The 16,283-nt window shown below is 37.6% G+C and overlaps 1 protein-coding gene across 1 annotated transcript; it reads left to right on the top strand.

The window, feature by feature from the left end:
* Positions 1-902: 902 nt before the first annotated feature.
* On the top strand, positions 903-10,789 carry LOC146695141 (gap junction alpha-5 protein-like). The gene is made up of 7 exons (XM_085477050.1): positions 903-1,303; positions 4,949-5,076; positions 6,494-6,658; positions 8,447-8,743; positions 9,027-9,092; positions 9,187-9,335; positions 10,301-10,789. Exons 2-7 carry the CDS (start codon positions 5,008-5,010, stop codon positions 10,767-10,769), a joined length of 1,215 nt encoding a protein of 404 aa, XP_085333176.1. The 5' UTR covers positions 903-1,303; positions 4,949-5,007; the 3' UTR covers positions 10,770-10,789.
* The last annotated feature ends 5,494 nt before the right edge of the window (positions 10,790-16,283 follow it).

Raw genomic sequence — 16,283 nt, 5'->3', positions numbered from 1 at the left:
GCTGGTTCAAAACAAGAAAATTACCTTGAAAATTTCTGACATTTGGTGTAACGTTTATATCCTCTGGCTGTGCAGTGTTGTTCGCCACATTGTTTTAAGTGTCACATGGTATAACCACTGCTTTAGATATACTGAGGAAAAGACACGCTGATAAGAGCCTGGAGGAAGCCATGGTGCTTTTTATTCTATCACAAGTTCTCTGAAAAGAAGACACAGCTGCTAGAAAGTGTTTTCATGCTGATTAAAAAAACCCCAAGTGAAATTCTGTCCAACATTCTAACCCTTCAGTCATTCTGGGGTCATGAACTGAAGTCACATGTTGCATCTTAGCCTACTTTTTATTTTGAGCAAAGATGTTCACTTTTACTTTTTGATTATATTTGGCAAATTTCAGTTTCCATTAAAAACAAATAAGTAAATGAAATGAATGTAATTCACTGAAATCACAAAAACGAAAGACTTAAGAAACTGAAACCAGCTTGTGTTTATCTTCGGAAGAGTCTCAGTGCAGGAACCTAACCAGCGGTTTTCCAAAGAGATTCCATAATAAATCCTGTGGAATTATACTTTAAGCTTAAGTCACTTACCAGAGCTTAAGAGAAGCAGAGAGATATATGTCAAGAGAGTGACATGAAGGAATGCAGGACTGGGTCTTTTAGCTATTGTGTCTTAATACAATATGTGACTTCCTTCAGTGCCAAACACTACAAACAAACACATGCACCTATATTTGAGAGTTGAATAGCAGGCAGCGAGGCACCAGGCCCACTTCCTCTGGAGATGTAGAAGGAGGAGAGGGAGCGAGAGGGGGAGAGAGTGAGAGAGAGAGAGGGAGAGAGAGAGAGAGGGGGGTATAAACTACAGCTTCACACACATTTCATTTCAGTTCAGATCTCTCTGGACACAAATTGCTCCAAACTGCTGGATTGACTCCTTTTTCAATCCCCTGAATCAACTTGACCTTCTCCGTCGATCCGTCTTTGTGTCAGTCTCAACCTGTCTGTCCTGAAGTTTGTCGGGTTCATCAAATTCACGCTGACATTCAGTGACTGAGGCTGAGCAGGAACGCTCACACTCACAGCTGGAGAGTGGCCGTCATTCATCACAGATCATCTGAATACGTGCATCTGTCAGCTGTTAAATCTGCTGCTCCTACATCCTGAGGATCAACTCTGAAGAGGAGGAGGGCCTGGCTTACTAGCACCTCACCAACAAGAAGAAAGCATCCATCAGTTTAACTTCAGTCTACAATCATCAGGCTATCACTGGATTAGAAGTTTCCTTTCTCTGTATCCTAAATCAGGTAAAGTATCTGTATGTGGCAGAGTTTTAGTGCAACATGTTTACAGTATGGCTAATGTCTTCATTTTAAGATTAAGATGTTAAATATTTAATTAATATCAAAAGTGTAAGCATCTTTTTCTGTTTTTATGCATTCCAGTGTTAATAATGACCACATCAGTGCTAAAAATGACCACAAAACAGCATTTTCAGACCCCAAAACCTTAAATAAGATCACAAAGAAGTGCCACAAATAAAAGTTGTGTGTGTGTGTGTGTGTGTGTGTGTGTGTGTGTGTGTGTGTGTGTGTGTGTGTGTGCCAGTGTGCATAAAGATAGAGAAATCTTTGAGTAAATTCTAAAATAATTAACAAATTAAACTTCTTTTGTTACTTGAGTTTGGAATTTAGTTTGTCTCTAAATGAACGCCCATGATGTTGATGGATGTGGCAGAATTTTATCACGTTGACCTGTTAATACTTTCTATTCAGCTTATTATCGCATTGAAAGCATCCTCATGTCTGACCGATGTCAATGATTCATCATTTATTATTGTAAACCAGCTCGAGAAAGAGGGGGCCTTTGTATTTGTGTGTTTGTGTGTGTGTGTCTGTGTGCCCATTATCAAGACAGGATGCAGAACAATACTGACTCCACATATACACACCCAGTCTCTCTCTCTCTCACACACACAAAGAGAAACACACATGCATGCAAAGGTCAAGAGAAAGTCTATACAAGGAAGTAATATTGTTATTAATGATGCTGGGATCACTTGTGAAAGATATGAATGGGAGCACACAGACACACACAACACAGAGACACACACACATGGTTTGTTCGAAGCTTCTGGGCTTTACAAAAACAGGAAGGGATGGGCATTTAATAAATAAGTTGCCAAAAAAGTTGTAATCTGATTTTAAACTTTTTTTTCTGGTCAGATTTTTAAGTTCATCTTCGTTTCTCATCTGAAATTAGTGCTTCTTGCATAACAACACGTCTGAAATAGACTTTTAATACAAGTTTAATATGAGTTCCAAGTTAGGGACAAAAACAGTCACATTTGCCCACTGGTTCGAGAAATGACATCAATCAAATGACAGAAGGGTGAGAAATTTGGCATGTAAAGCAGTCCCACTCCACCCAGAAATGCTCTTTATTGTTCCCCCTGTTTTGGAAGTCTGTACAGAGTCTGGTACTCATCAGAATCACATTTTGTGTAACATCAGAATCCATAATCCAAATACCTAGGTATGTCGTCATCAGTTACCTTGTCTGTGTTTCCTTTTTATTATCTTGTCATGTATGTATCTACACATACATGTATTTAAATAACAAAGATAAATGCAAAATCTCCTCAAACTTTAAAAATTGTGACACAAAATCTCATCCCAGGCAGTCAAATACTGCCACGTGTAATGCAAAAATAATTTAACAAATAATGAAATGAATTACTTTCTCAAGTAACTAAGTAATGTACTCTATGTTACATGTTACTTTTAAGAAAAGTAAAAAGTAATGTGAAATGTTTAACTTTTTTTTAACCCCAACACACCCAGTTGAGTCCCAAGTGGGATAAATGTAGGAACAGCCCCACAGTTCACCCACACCTGCCCACTGTGGGGTCAAACAGGCATGTTTGCTAGCACATTCTTTATGATAAGGAATCACCATGAAGGAATAAATGACTCTTGAGAAGATTAAATGAGGCTGAGAGAAGGTCACTGATTCAAAACCTCAGTAAAATAGAAGTTAAACTGGTTCTTATTGATATACTGCAAAATAACTCAAGAAGTGAAAGATATCAGGTCATATTCCAAGAATTTGAGAGTTTTGGTTTTTGTCTTTAAGGGTAAGTGCCTCTATTACGTAGAGACTTGAGTATTTAACAAGCAAAAGATTCTTGGTTCAAGCACAAGCGACATAAGACCTGATGGTTGTGTCAGGCCAGGTGCCTGGTGTGAAAATCTCCAGCATTGTGCATTGATGCACATTGTAAATGAGGGAGTGCTTAAAGGAAGCACAGATTTTAATCAACATTCCATACCAGCTGGTGACAGTAATGCAACATGGGGCATATGTGGGTCCTACACTCTTGATCCTGGTACTGGTATGGAATGTGTGTACTTCTGGGCTCCATACCATTCGGTCCAGATGCCTAGTCCCCTACACGCATTGGCATGGTACTGGGGCCCATAATGGACTGCCCACACTGGCCCCAAGGGGGCATGTTTGCTGGGAAGGAAGATTTGTATTCATACTGGTACAGACTCAACCAAACATAGGAACAGACTGGATGTGTGTGTGTGTGTGTGTGTGTGTGTGTGTGTGTGTGTGCGTGTGTGTGTGTGTGTGTGTGTGTGTGTGTGTGGTAGCAGTGTTTACAGTAGATCTCTAGTTTTCCTTCCCCAGTGACAGGCGGAGGGGGAGTGTGGGAACAGAGAGGAAGCTAAACTAAACCATGGGCACAGACATTTTTATTAATGGGGTCGTGGCCGGGCTGGAGAGAGGCTCACACATACACACACGAACACACACACACACGCACACACACCTACACACACACACACACAGCAACAGCCAGTCTATTCCTCAATGGTTTATCCACTCATCAACTAAGGTTTTTTGAGCAAGAGCATGGAAAAAAGATAATAATTGCACCAAATTTGGAATTTTAGAAGGTGCACTAATACTCCATGAATAGAAAACAAGGAGAAGCACACACAGTGAGATATTTTAAGTAACACAGTTTGCCCAATCCCCAAATGAAAGAAAATAATACCAGAAGAATAACCCCATCTTTTTCTCCCCAGCCAACCATAAAACATTGTGCATTAAAGGCAGCATGCATACAGCATAATCACTGTAGCTGGAGAATATTTCTAAATGTTTTGTGGTTAATCACGAATTCATGAGAAGTGCAAATGAATATCATACAAAGATATAAAACATTTTTTTAAAGATTGCCCCAAGTTATTCTCAAGATATGTGTTTAAATCAGCCCACCTGACCATAACATACATGACAAAATCTTCCACTGAAATATTTCAAGTCTTTTAGCTCTCCAGATTAAAACACTACAAAGTGATATTCTATTCTCAGTATTTCTCCTGGATGAATTATTTAAGTTGAAATATTTTGAAAAATATTTTAAATCCGCTTTATATACAGAACAAGGAAATGTATATATATATTGAATATAAGACTGTTATACTATAATTTTAGTCATTACATGGCATTCAGTTATGCGTTTCACATTTCTTCACATTCATAGCCCTAAAATCTATTTATAAACAAGATGAAATGTTTTTTTAAAGGAAGATTAAAAAATTGCGCCAAACAAATGTTAACAGTTGATGTTAATTTAATAGATTTTCATGCTTTTTTCTAAGATAAAGACATTTTCTCACTTGTACATTCCCTGCTTTTGTTGAAAAGCATTCTCATGAAGTAATAAAAAAGAAGCTACATCTCCATAAATGTAGGAAGTCCTAAAATCTATTGAAAACATAAAATTCTGTCTGATTCAGGGAGGATTATTCTTGGTACCTCATAGATTTTTTATTAAACTTTGTTATAAAATTAGTTTGTAAGATGTGCCTGAATGCATCATGTGACCCACCTGTTACTCATGCAAACCTTCCCATGCTCTTTGTTGGTGTGTTCAGGTGGATATTGCCCAGCTCACAGTTTAGCAGTGAGTAAGGAATTTGAGTTGTAATCAGTCATGGCAGACTGGAGCCTACTGGGAAACTTCCTGGAGGAAGTACAGGAGCACTCTACCTCTGTTGGCAAGGTAACATGCAAACACAGACACGTATATGTACACACACATTGCATACTAACACACAAGACTGGTCCGACATCCTCTGTTCATGACAGACAAACATATACACTCAAAATAGAACATTCATGTATTTCTAAATCATCCTGTTTATTTTGTGTATCCCGACGCGTGGTTTGTGGTTTCAGAGTCTTGTAACACTAGAATGAAATATCATACAAACATCTGTTAGTTTAACCATTCGAAACTCAACTCAACAAGTCTTAAAAGAAACCAAAAACAAATAACTTCACTTTCAGAGATTTTATGGAACTAATGTTACTTACAACTGTAACGATAGTAACCTCTGGTTTTCAGTGCATGTCCATTGTTGTAAAATGTGTGCATGTACTGTGTGCATCTTCTTTCTTCAGAGAAGCTAAGTAGTAGTAGTCCTCAAAGTAAGTTGTTTACAGAACTGTTGGCAAAGCTTAGGAATCCAGGAGCACAATTTATAAACCAAGATAACAAATTTAGACATGGCACAAGGTCAAGAGGACTGGAATTCACGTTCTTTGTGGGACTGTTTCTTTTAAATCTTTGTTTCACTCGCTTGGTTAGGTTTAGGAAATGATGACGCTCTTGGTTTTAAACCCCCCCCCCCCCAATAAACATTACATATCATTGAACTTGTGAGAAGGCTCAGTTTTCTAGTTTAGATTCTTTCTTAAATAACTAATTGTAATGGTCAATTCAATCAGTCAGCACTTTGTGTACTTTTTCTAAGGCATTTTTAAATCTGTTTAGAAGTACTACAAAGATAACCAGCTCCTAAAGTATGTAATAACTTTAGTTCAGGGTGGCCATGAAGTCAGTACTGGCAGACCAGCTATTCTCACTGCCAGCCAGCTGATGGCTCAGTTAGAAGTTGTCAAGGCATCCAACTGGCAAACCTCATACAGGGAAAACTATTTAAATGGCACTTTACAATCCAGCTAAACTCCGAGTCCTCCTTTCATGGTGCACCCGACCTAATCACTGACCTATTGTTCTCACTGCTCTGTGCAGGGTCTTGCTATTGCTCTCCCTGCTTGTCCATGGATGGAGGTGGAGTTTCCATATCATAAATATACTACCAAACACAAATAACTGCAGATGAAAATAACAATTTTCATTCATTATAGTGGCCCTCCCCTCTGGGCTGGAGTAACCTTTAAGAGCTGTTTATACCTTTATTGTTTTAAAAAGGGTAAAAATGGGAATGTCCACAGTCTAGACTTTGATTAAAGGATATTTTAATTGAAGCAATTCAGCAGAAACAAATAATTATAGTAACACTTAAATTACACTTGTCCAATTAACCTACTCTGAGCTAATGCTGATTTTGTTCTAATCTTTGGAAGAAGAAGAAGACTGGAGGTCATAATTGCTTCATGTTTTTTCTCCACAGGTGTGGCTGACCATCCTGTTTATCTTCCGAATCCTTGTTCTCGGGACAGCAGCTGAGTCATCGTGGGGAGATGAACAGGAAGATTTTAACTGTGACACTGAACAGCCAGGCTGTGAGAACGTCTGTTATGACCGAGCCTTCCCCATAGCACACATACGATACTGGGTAATGCATTGGCAGTCAAAGATTATCTTTTTGTTTTAACCAACTGAAATCAAAGATCATAAAGAAGTCAGCCAATCCATCTTAAAGCTTGACATTTTATTAGAAATATATTAGAGTTACTCTATCACATCAACCAAAAGAACTTCTTTATACCTGTTGATGATTTTTAAACATTTTCTAAAACTGTAAATACAATATGAACTCTGATTAGTCAGTTGGAATATATCTGTGTCTGTACATCCCTGTTCATTCATCAAACATTTCAGGCATCATACCATAAGTCTTTATGGTATGATGCATACCATAAAGACTTGAATGGTATGAAAGGTTAAGTTTCCAATTACAACGTAGGTTATAACATAGTCGTTGCAGTCGTTGAAGAAAAAGATTTAATTTTAAATCTATCACGTGTTAAGATTGGTTTGCCACCTTCCTTACAGCTATTTACTTCCATTTATTTCAGTGCAGTGTGAAAAATAAATTGCAGTCACTTGATGTCCTCAAGGGATTAATTATGGTGAAATGTTTCCATTTCATACAGGCTATTCAATGAGATTATCTATGCTTGCAGCCGAGAGCAAGGGCTGCTTCAAAAATGCCTCCCTGCAAATGAATCCCCCCCCCCCCCCCCCCCCCCCCCCCCACACACAGTTCAGATCAAACAATAAAACTCTTATCAAAATCTCAGAACCAAAAAAAACGGAAACTCATTTCCCAAGAAATGTGGCAACACTTTGGGTTGATGCATACCATAAAGACTTGAATGGTATGAAAGGTTGAGTTTCCAATTACAACGTAGGTTATAACATAGATTTCCAGGTCTATCAAGCTTAAATCTTTGCATTCTACTGCATTAGTCTGACCTAAATTTAACAGCTTCCTAGAAAATGAATAATCTTCAATGGTGGAAGTTAAACTCTTGCAGATATCAGATTAGTGAGTTAATCTTTTAATTTTGCGTCACTATCCTTTGTGTAAACCTAAAAAAATAAATGTTCAAGTAATATGTTCAAGCAGGCTGCAAAGCCTGCAGTGGCAGCTGCCCCAGTTTGTCCCCCTGAGTACAGACTAATACTCAGGACTGAGCCATAGCTTCAGTTCAAAAGCCCTATTTAAAAAGGAGAGCGCCACCTGTTGCTGTTCAAGCACTCAACTGCTAGTTGAGTCATTCTGTCAAAGACTGCAGGAAAATAGGATCCAAATGCATTCTCCAAATGAGACGGGTTTGAAGTGAGCAAAACCTTTATTGTGGCCGATAATAAAACAGATCATAACATAACAAAGTCCAGAAACACAGCAGACAACAGAAGGGAACACACTAGAAACTATAGACATGGGGGACGTGGAAAATGGGTAAAAAGAGACATGAATCAGGAGGACTTGACACAAGGAAGTAAAATTAAAAGCAAGGAACAAGCAAGAACAGATTATCAGATAAAAGAAGATTTAAGGGGAAGAAAGAGAGAAACAAAGAACTAAGACACTAAGAAACATGGCAATCAATTATAACGGAGAACCAATTACAACATCAATTATGATTCTAAAGTTCATGAAAACACATAACTGGGCTAATGGGCCAGAACAATGACACATCTCTTGCTTTTCATACTTTCAATCACTGATGCCTGATCTGCTCTGGATGAGAGTTTCGTTGTTTCTCTCCCCACCTAAATTGTTTAAAGTATAAAGTCCTGGGAGTCCATACTGAGAAATATCTCACACTGCTGCAGATGAAAATAACAACTTTTGTTTTACTTTTGATTATAAATCTTATTCATGTCTTTCTAGGTGCTCCAAATTGTGTTTGTATCCACTCCCAGTCTGATCTACATGGGCCACGCTATGCACACTGTCCGCAGAGAGGAGAAAAGAAGGAACAGGGAGGAGGAGGGAAGAGAGGAGGGAGGGGGAGAAGAAGACCCAGGAGGAGGTGAAGGAGGAGGTGGAGGTGGAGAGAAACAAGAGAGGAAAGGGGAACGAGATGGAAATGAAAAAAATGAAAGTCACTCAGCAGGTCGAATTCGCCTGAGGGGAGCGCTGCTGCAGACATATGTTCTGAGTATACTGATACGCAGCATCATGGAGGTAAATGTCACCATTTCTGCCTTTAACTTAAACATAACTTGATAGCAGGTCAAGATTTCAAATCTGTCTAGTTCAAGCTCATGTCTGTCCTCCAAAGGCTGTAGGTGGGTCTGAAATGCCAAGAGAAGTAAATTAATGAAAAATTGCATTGCAGAGTTTGGACCAAATTGCTCATGAAAGTTTAGGATTTGTAAACATTAAAGGACTCGTATTTGTATTGTGCCTAAAACATGATGTCTACCTGTAAAAAAAAAACAACAAAAAAACCTGTCCTTCCATCCAGGTGGTGTTTCTGTGTCTTCAGTACTTCCTGTATGGAATCTTTCTCAATCCTCTGTACGTCTGCAAGGTAAAAATCAGACATAATTTTGATTTCACTCTTTGCTGTTAACCACAATATTTGGGCCTATAACAGTAATTCTCTTGTTCCTTTGCTCTTTTAGGCATGGCCATGTCCACATCCAGTTAACTGCTATGTCTCCAGACCTACAGAAAAAAATGTCTTTATAGTGTTCATGTTGGTCGTGTCAGCTGTCTCTCTGGTCCTCAGTGTGCTTGAACTACATCACCTGGCATGGAAACATTGTTGCAGGTCAGAAATTCATTGTATAGTTTTTTAGTTAGAAAAGGTTTTTACATGACGACATAGACAAACGAATTCAGAATATTCTTTTGAACTATGATGATAATTGATGATTATTTTTTTAGGTAATTAATGATTTGATTTAATGATTGTTATGTTTATTTCCTATTTAACTCATTCACTGCCATTGACGTCTATAGCCGTCAATGGCAGTGAATGAGTCAATGGGTTTAACTCATTCACTGCCAATGGCTGGCAGTGAATGAGTTAAGAAGCTTAAGGTTGATAAAGTTACTAAGACCTATTTGAGCATTTAGTCATTAACAAAGATGTAATTTGTTGCCAGTTTGCACAAACAAAAATAGTGGTGAATTATGTAACAGTTTATTTCATATCAGGTACGACTGTGTTAATCTGTTGTTTTGTGACCCCCAAAGTGGCCAGAAAAAAGTGGAGTTTTAACTAGACAAAACTCCACTAACTCCACTAAAACTCCACTAAAAATGAAAAAATAAAGGTGGCTTTTTTTCTGAAGAGTAAGAGTAAATACTGCAATGCGGTAATAATATCCTAATATGTTACTAGACACAGGTTATTCTCCTGTATTCAGTCTAAACCTGATTAAAGAAAGAGATAAAGATAACGATTGCTGATGATTCAGATTTTTGGTCAACAGTGAGACATATTCATATGGATTTTAAAGTCTTGTAAAATTAAACAATGCAACTTTCTCATGAAATTTCATTTCCCTCAAGAGATTCGATTCCAATAACAATTTTAAGCCTTCAGTGATTCAGATGTACTTCCTGGAATTTACCATTAGAACAAATGGAATGAGGAAAACAGGGAATGCTTTCCACTTTGTGGTAGTGAATTCTTAAAGAAGTGTTCACAGCGGGCAGCACGGTATGTTGTGGTTGGCAGCATAACTTGAAATCTTACATTTTCCCACTGGTTCACTCTGTTTATTGCAGGCGATTCTTGTGCTCTACAAAAGCCAACAAAGCAGCCAACACCTCTCTGAGCCGACAGCTCTCTTTGTCTCCTCCACCACCATCGACACCACCCCCAGATTTCAACCAGTGCGTGACTGGCTCCACACACTTCCTACCCCTCCCCTTCCCCAACCACCGACTAGCAAACCAACAAAACTCTGAAAACATGGCTACCGAGCAGAACAAAATGGCAGCAGCAGTGGAAGAGGTAAACTTCCTCCAAATGAGCTGCTATTCGCATGGATGGCAGAAGACCAATGACGGTCAGATCCAAGATGGGAGATACCTGAGACCCGATGCTAACTGCTATACCCCCGAGAGCAGGGACGTCGGCTGTGTTCAGATCCAAAATGGTGGCCCAGATGTGCTGCTGCATAAGGACAAGCGAAGATACAGCAAAGCCAGCGGAACGAGCAGCCGAACTAGAGCAGATGACCTCGCAGTTTAGAAAAAAAAAAAAATAGATAATAGATTTACAAACCTGCTGAAAAAAACCACACATGCATAAAAGACAATCTAAAGCTGAATAAGTCCGTTCACCTTAGCTTTCATAACATGATTCATTTTATCTAAGGAATCATGCAAATGATGACTAATTCCTTTTATCTTCTTCCTTCCAACATTATACGGCTCCTAATGACTTAAACCAGGGGTGTCAAACTCAAATACACAGTGGGCCAAAATTCAAAACTGGAACAAAGTCGCGGGCTAACGTTAATATTTATTGAAATATATTTGTTCCTCCAGATATAAGAATGAATCTTTTCTTATGGACAAGTTTAGCTGAAAAACTGAATATGGAACAAGCAAAGCTTAATACTAAACAATATATATATATTAGCTGTATAATGCCAGTAGGCCAGCTCTGATAGTAATTTGGTATGGCTTCGCGGGCCAAATGTAATTAGGCTGCGGGCCAAATTTGGCCCACGGGCCAGAGTTTGACACCTATGACTTAAACGATGGTCTTTACCCAACATCTGAGTAATCGCCCTGCACTAGGGATTGAACAACTGGGCAGCAATGTCTGGAGTTGTGGTGCTACACAGATTGCTAAATCCATCAAGAATAACTGGATTGTGGCTTCTTCTTGAACTGAAACAAACATGCACCTGAAGCTTGCACTGTTTATATGCTGAGACTTAAGTCACCAAAAAGGCCATAAAAGGTGAAAAAAAAAACAAAGTTTGGGTGACACCATTGAGGGAGTCTGCACTGTAGAGCATAGATGTCTTATTCTTTTCTTTATTTACTGGTGTGACTCAGTTGGGCACAAATTAATTCATGACTTTAGTCACAAGCATGCTGACAAAGCCTTTTTTGAGAACAGCAGCAGTGACTGTATCTGAAAGCTTTTCAAAAACATGCTCTTTGTGATTTTTATCTCCTGACTAACAGCAGCTTGTGCAGGCTAGAAGAGATCTGGTCCAAGTCACAGCTGCCTTAATAGTACTAATGTGTTTCAGGACCTTAAAAGGCCCAAATGGAAAAGCTAAAAAATGCACTAAAATCCTGACTGTGACGTATTTGTTATATTTCAAAGCCCAAAGAAAAAGGCATGAGGCACATTTATTTAAAGCTTTATTTTTAACATCATGTAAAGGCAAACACCTCTTAAATATATATTTTTCTGAGATTTTACTCCCAAAATTTGTCGCCTATCATTGACGATAAACTTAAGATAGAGATGAAGATTTCCTCCAATGCTAGTGCATTTACCTGCTTGCCAGGTATTTCACTTAAACCTATAACAAACTTACACTGTGTTTATTTCACTGTTACTTCTTCACATTTTTTTTTTTGCAGAAATGTTTATTCTAGCTCACCTGCTCTATAATCAGTTGAATTTCGTTCTTACTAGGTGCCATTTGAATTAAATGAGACTTTAAAACAATACATTTACATTTCAGTATCACATAAATATTGCATGAGCAGTGTTTTTTATAGTTCTTGCTGGTTTGCAGTCCTTGAGTGTGCCCAGGAAATACAAAATTGAGCCTCATGTCTTTGGAAGTACCAGCACTGGACACACTGGGGACTTCTATGCTACCTGTAGACTGAGCCTAAACTCTGTGGCTTATTGGCTGGACTTATGACTGACTCATTTAACATTTTGCACTGGAAATTTACGATGTGATTTTGTGAAACCGCTTAAAAACATTTTGCTAAATGTTCTTCTTGTTTGAACTGCGCTGTTTTCAGCCACATTTGATACCATGTAGATTATCTTTTCACACCAGCATGTCTTTTATCATTTCTTCTCAAAGATTTCTTGCATTTCCTAAAATATGACAGTCTGGATGATACTGATGGGTTTCTAGTACATTATATTATGGTCATTTTAGCTATGAACACACATAGAATGAAGCATGGGACTACTACTATGTCTAGCATAATGTATATGATGTGTTTTGTTTCAAATTGTTCGTAATGTCATTGGACACACACACAAAAAAGGTTGGGTATTAAGCAGTGACCAATGCTGTTAATGACAATTTAAATTTGTTTTATATTTATTATTACACTTGAATAATGTGAATGCTTTATACATTTTGAAAATAAATGCAACATATGCAAACCATTAGAGTTTGTGCTTGGAACCACAATAGCCAGAAACTGTTCGTGTTCATGCAGCAACTATGTGGACTAGTTCTGCAGGATATTATGTGGAAAGTTAAGACCTGTTTGCTACAAAGCATCATAGACTGTATATACAGGACACACATGATGCTTTCAGTCAGGAATGCAAATTGCAGCCTCAGAGTCTTTGAAGACTCAGAGTTGCTTGACATGTTGATTTTTTTTTTCTTAGAGCCATAGGCAGCCATATTTGGAGCTGGGAACATCCTGCATTCATAAACTGTACTGGTGCAACATGAAGACAGCAATATCTGCTGATTAGCGCTGAAATTAGAATTTCACTCACAGAATCTGAAGCACACACTTTTATCCCTCACAGCAGGCCATATTATTTGTCAGGTAATTCCATTGCATCTGCAAAAATGCTAACAAAAGCTACAATTAAAATATTAAGCCTTAAAAAAATCAGTGTTGTGAGTTGTAAAAGAAATCCAAGAAAGAAGGAGTTCTATGTAGAACGGTGGCTGTAAATATGTTTTTTTTTTTCCCGTTAATGAAATTTGGTTATTTTAACATAGGCAATTTATTCATTTTTGAAGTCAGTCTCGAATAGACATTTAAGTAAATGGAGTTATTGGTACTTCCAGACCTCAAGGTCAATGTTTGTTCAATATCTCAAGCAACACATCACCACACATCTGTTGAGCTTCTGTAATAAAATTTAAATCAGCAGACAAGCAGAAAGAACAGAGTCATCTGAGCACCAAGGATTCCTGTGTTGTGTTGTTACTATGCAGGAAAAGTTAAATGTATAAATACACAAGTAAAGTATTTTAATAGTATCTAATAGTATACTTAGACTAGTCTATGTGTTTCTAACTGTAATTGCACTTAATACTGCTAAGTTCACACAAATTGATAATATGTGCACACAGTTTGCTTGGTAGAGAAATGACCAGTCATTATGACAGTGTAATCTATCTGCCATCATTATGGCACATGTTTTCACTTTGGGCCAGCAGACTTGATTTCTTCCCATGAAAGACAGAACAGTAACGATGGACAAAACAGGCATCAAGATACATGAGAAATGCTAGATAGTTTAAGGAAGGGGCACTTTTATACATTTGTCCTGATTCCCATGGCCAACTTCCAGCATGGACAGGAGCTGATTGGAAAATTTCCATTAAGGTCATTTAAGGTCCAGGAATGTTTGGGAACTGCAAAAAAGAAGAGCTTCATGTTTTCTTTTCCCCTCTCTTCTCTTGTCCCATCTGTGGCAGCCATGTTTAATCTGTGGTAAGTTGTTTAACTTCAAGATATCAAGGCTCAGCTTATTATCTAAATATTAGATAAATATATGTCCTTTTTAATAGTATACTACTACTACTTATAATAATAATAATAATAATAATAATAACAAAAAATAAAGACCAATTAAATAAAAAATATAACCACGCCACAGCTAGAAGTGAAAGTAGATGCTGTAAGCTGTTACTTATAACAAACTTGTAGCATTACAATGATGCAACATGCAGTCACAAAACTGCACAGGTGTGTAGTTGGGAAACTGCTGAAATCAAATCCAAGTTAAGTTATGAATACAGGTTCCTCTTTACAGTTAACTCACTGTGGTGTGATCCCATCACAAGAGGTTCTTGTGAGAGATGTAAAGCAATAAATTACCATTATGAACATCATCATTATATTGTATTTCAAAGGAATTGTTAAATAATGTTAGATGAGTAATTAATAAATCACAAGTCACTGGGAGGGTAAAAGTCTTGCTTCTGGGTTGTAGAAGCATATTGAAGGGCACTTAAGTCCCACTTAATAAGCATTGTGAGCTTCATTATATGAAATAGATTTTTTTTTAGCTGTTTTTGTTGTTTGTTTGCTTTTGTTATCTTTTGGTAGTAAAGTTTGCCAACCTTCTGCTCTGGGAGATAGTGGAGCTGGAAAACAGTGGAGAGACAGCATCCCCATCTGGTGAAACAGGGTAATTTATGAGAGATATTAAATGGTACTTTTTAACCATTGACATGATGGTTTAGTGAATTCCAGAATGTATCACACACTGTCAGTCTGGATATGGTTTAGGAGTCCAGACCATAGTGCCTAGTGGCTCATTAAGTTTTTGATAATAGAAAGTGGGACTAAACTTTAACTCCTTTAACTTTAACACCTCTCTGGGCACTGAGCAAAAGATAGACATTTATATTAAATAGCAAAAATAAAGTGAGTATAACGAGATAATGCCTGTGCCTCAAAAATTTAGCTTGCAGTTTGGTATTCCTTTGACATAAAAAGTGTGAAAACTAATGGCATTTCATCACATTTCAGTATTTTTGCAGTTCTAGTTATATGTTTAACGTGTTGAATACAAAAATAACTCAAACTAAATTCTGTCTTCATCTTTTTATTTGTCTTCATATACATAGAAGGAAGAAAATCAGAGTTGTCAAGAGTGTCAAATTTTAAAATGGATAGTTTGCTTTAAATGTTGTGTTTGTCCTGATCATCCTGGAGAAGTTTGTGGAAAAGGAATTTAGACATTCATACGTGGTAATTGTTGTTGCATAATAACGGTGAATCTACACAAAGATGTCTGCATCGCCCCTGCTGTTGGATGATCCTGCTGTTCTTTGATGGCCGATATTATGCTTGTGCAATGATTGATTGGTCAGGCAGGTATGTAACTGCTGAAGAGGCTGCTCAAGAAAAATGGTGTGAACCAGGTAACAGTACCTTATCAGAAGAGCTATCGGCAAAGTCCAGAAATCGTTCATAACATAAAATAATGTTTTTTTTTATAACTCATTAGCTTTCTACAAAATGTGATTTATGTTGTTATACAACAGTGCTAATGACCAGCTTAACTAAATACATTTTTTTGTCCATTCTTTATTGCTAATCTGTGATTTAGTGGATTGGACTTATTCTTCACTATATGTCAGAGTCAGTGCCATTGTTACATTCTTCAAATTTGTAATCAGCAAAACGCAAAATAGAATAGAACAGAAAATAGAATAATCCTTTAATTGTCCCACAAGGGGAAATTTGGGTGTAACAGCAGCAAGAAAGACACATATACAAACAAACAGTACACAAGACACAGAACAGAAACATACACAATTTTTACATATTTACATCAAGGACAATGGTTACCAAAAACTGAGTACCATACTGTTATTAAATTAAATAAAATTAAATACAGATAAGGGGCAAACCCTGGTTATAGTGTGAATCGGTTGATAAAATAGTGCCAAGTTACAGCGCAGATGTAACCATCTGTTTGTTGGGAGCAGTTCTGATTGTACAGTCTGACAGCTGCAGGGAGGAAGGACCTGCGGAAACGCTCCTTCATGCATCTAGGATGCAG

Source organism: Copadichromis virginalis, linkage group LG13 (assembly GCF_057382275.1).
Source record: "Copadichromis virginalis isolate Kocher_CV1m ecotype Utaka linkage group LG13, C_Virginalis_male_GT1.1, whole genome shotgun sequence".
Lineage (NCBI taxonomy): Eukaryota > Metazoa > Chordata > Actinopteri > Cichliformes > Cichlidae > Copadichromis > Copadichromis virginalis.
The sequence above is the reverse complement of the archived record's forward strand: the minus strand, read 5'-3'. Positions and strand labels throughout refer to the sequence as shown.

Bases quoted from the DNA above. Each gene is read 5' to 3' on its own strand.
- LOC146695141 (XM_085477050.1), top strand. From the start codon at position 5,008: ATGGCAGACTGGAGCCTACTGGGAAACTTCCTGGAGGAAGTACAGGAG. The intron at 5,077-6,493 runs GTAACATGCAAA...TTTTCTCCACAG, and splicing joins ACTCTACCTCTGTTGGCAAG to GTGTGGCTGACCATCCTGTT. The intron at 9,093-9,186 runs GTAAAAATCAGA...TTGCTCTTTTAG, and splicing joins ATCCTCTGTACGTCTGCAAG to GCATGGCCATGTCCACATCC.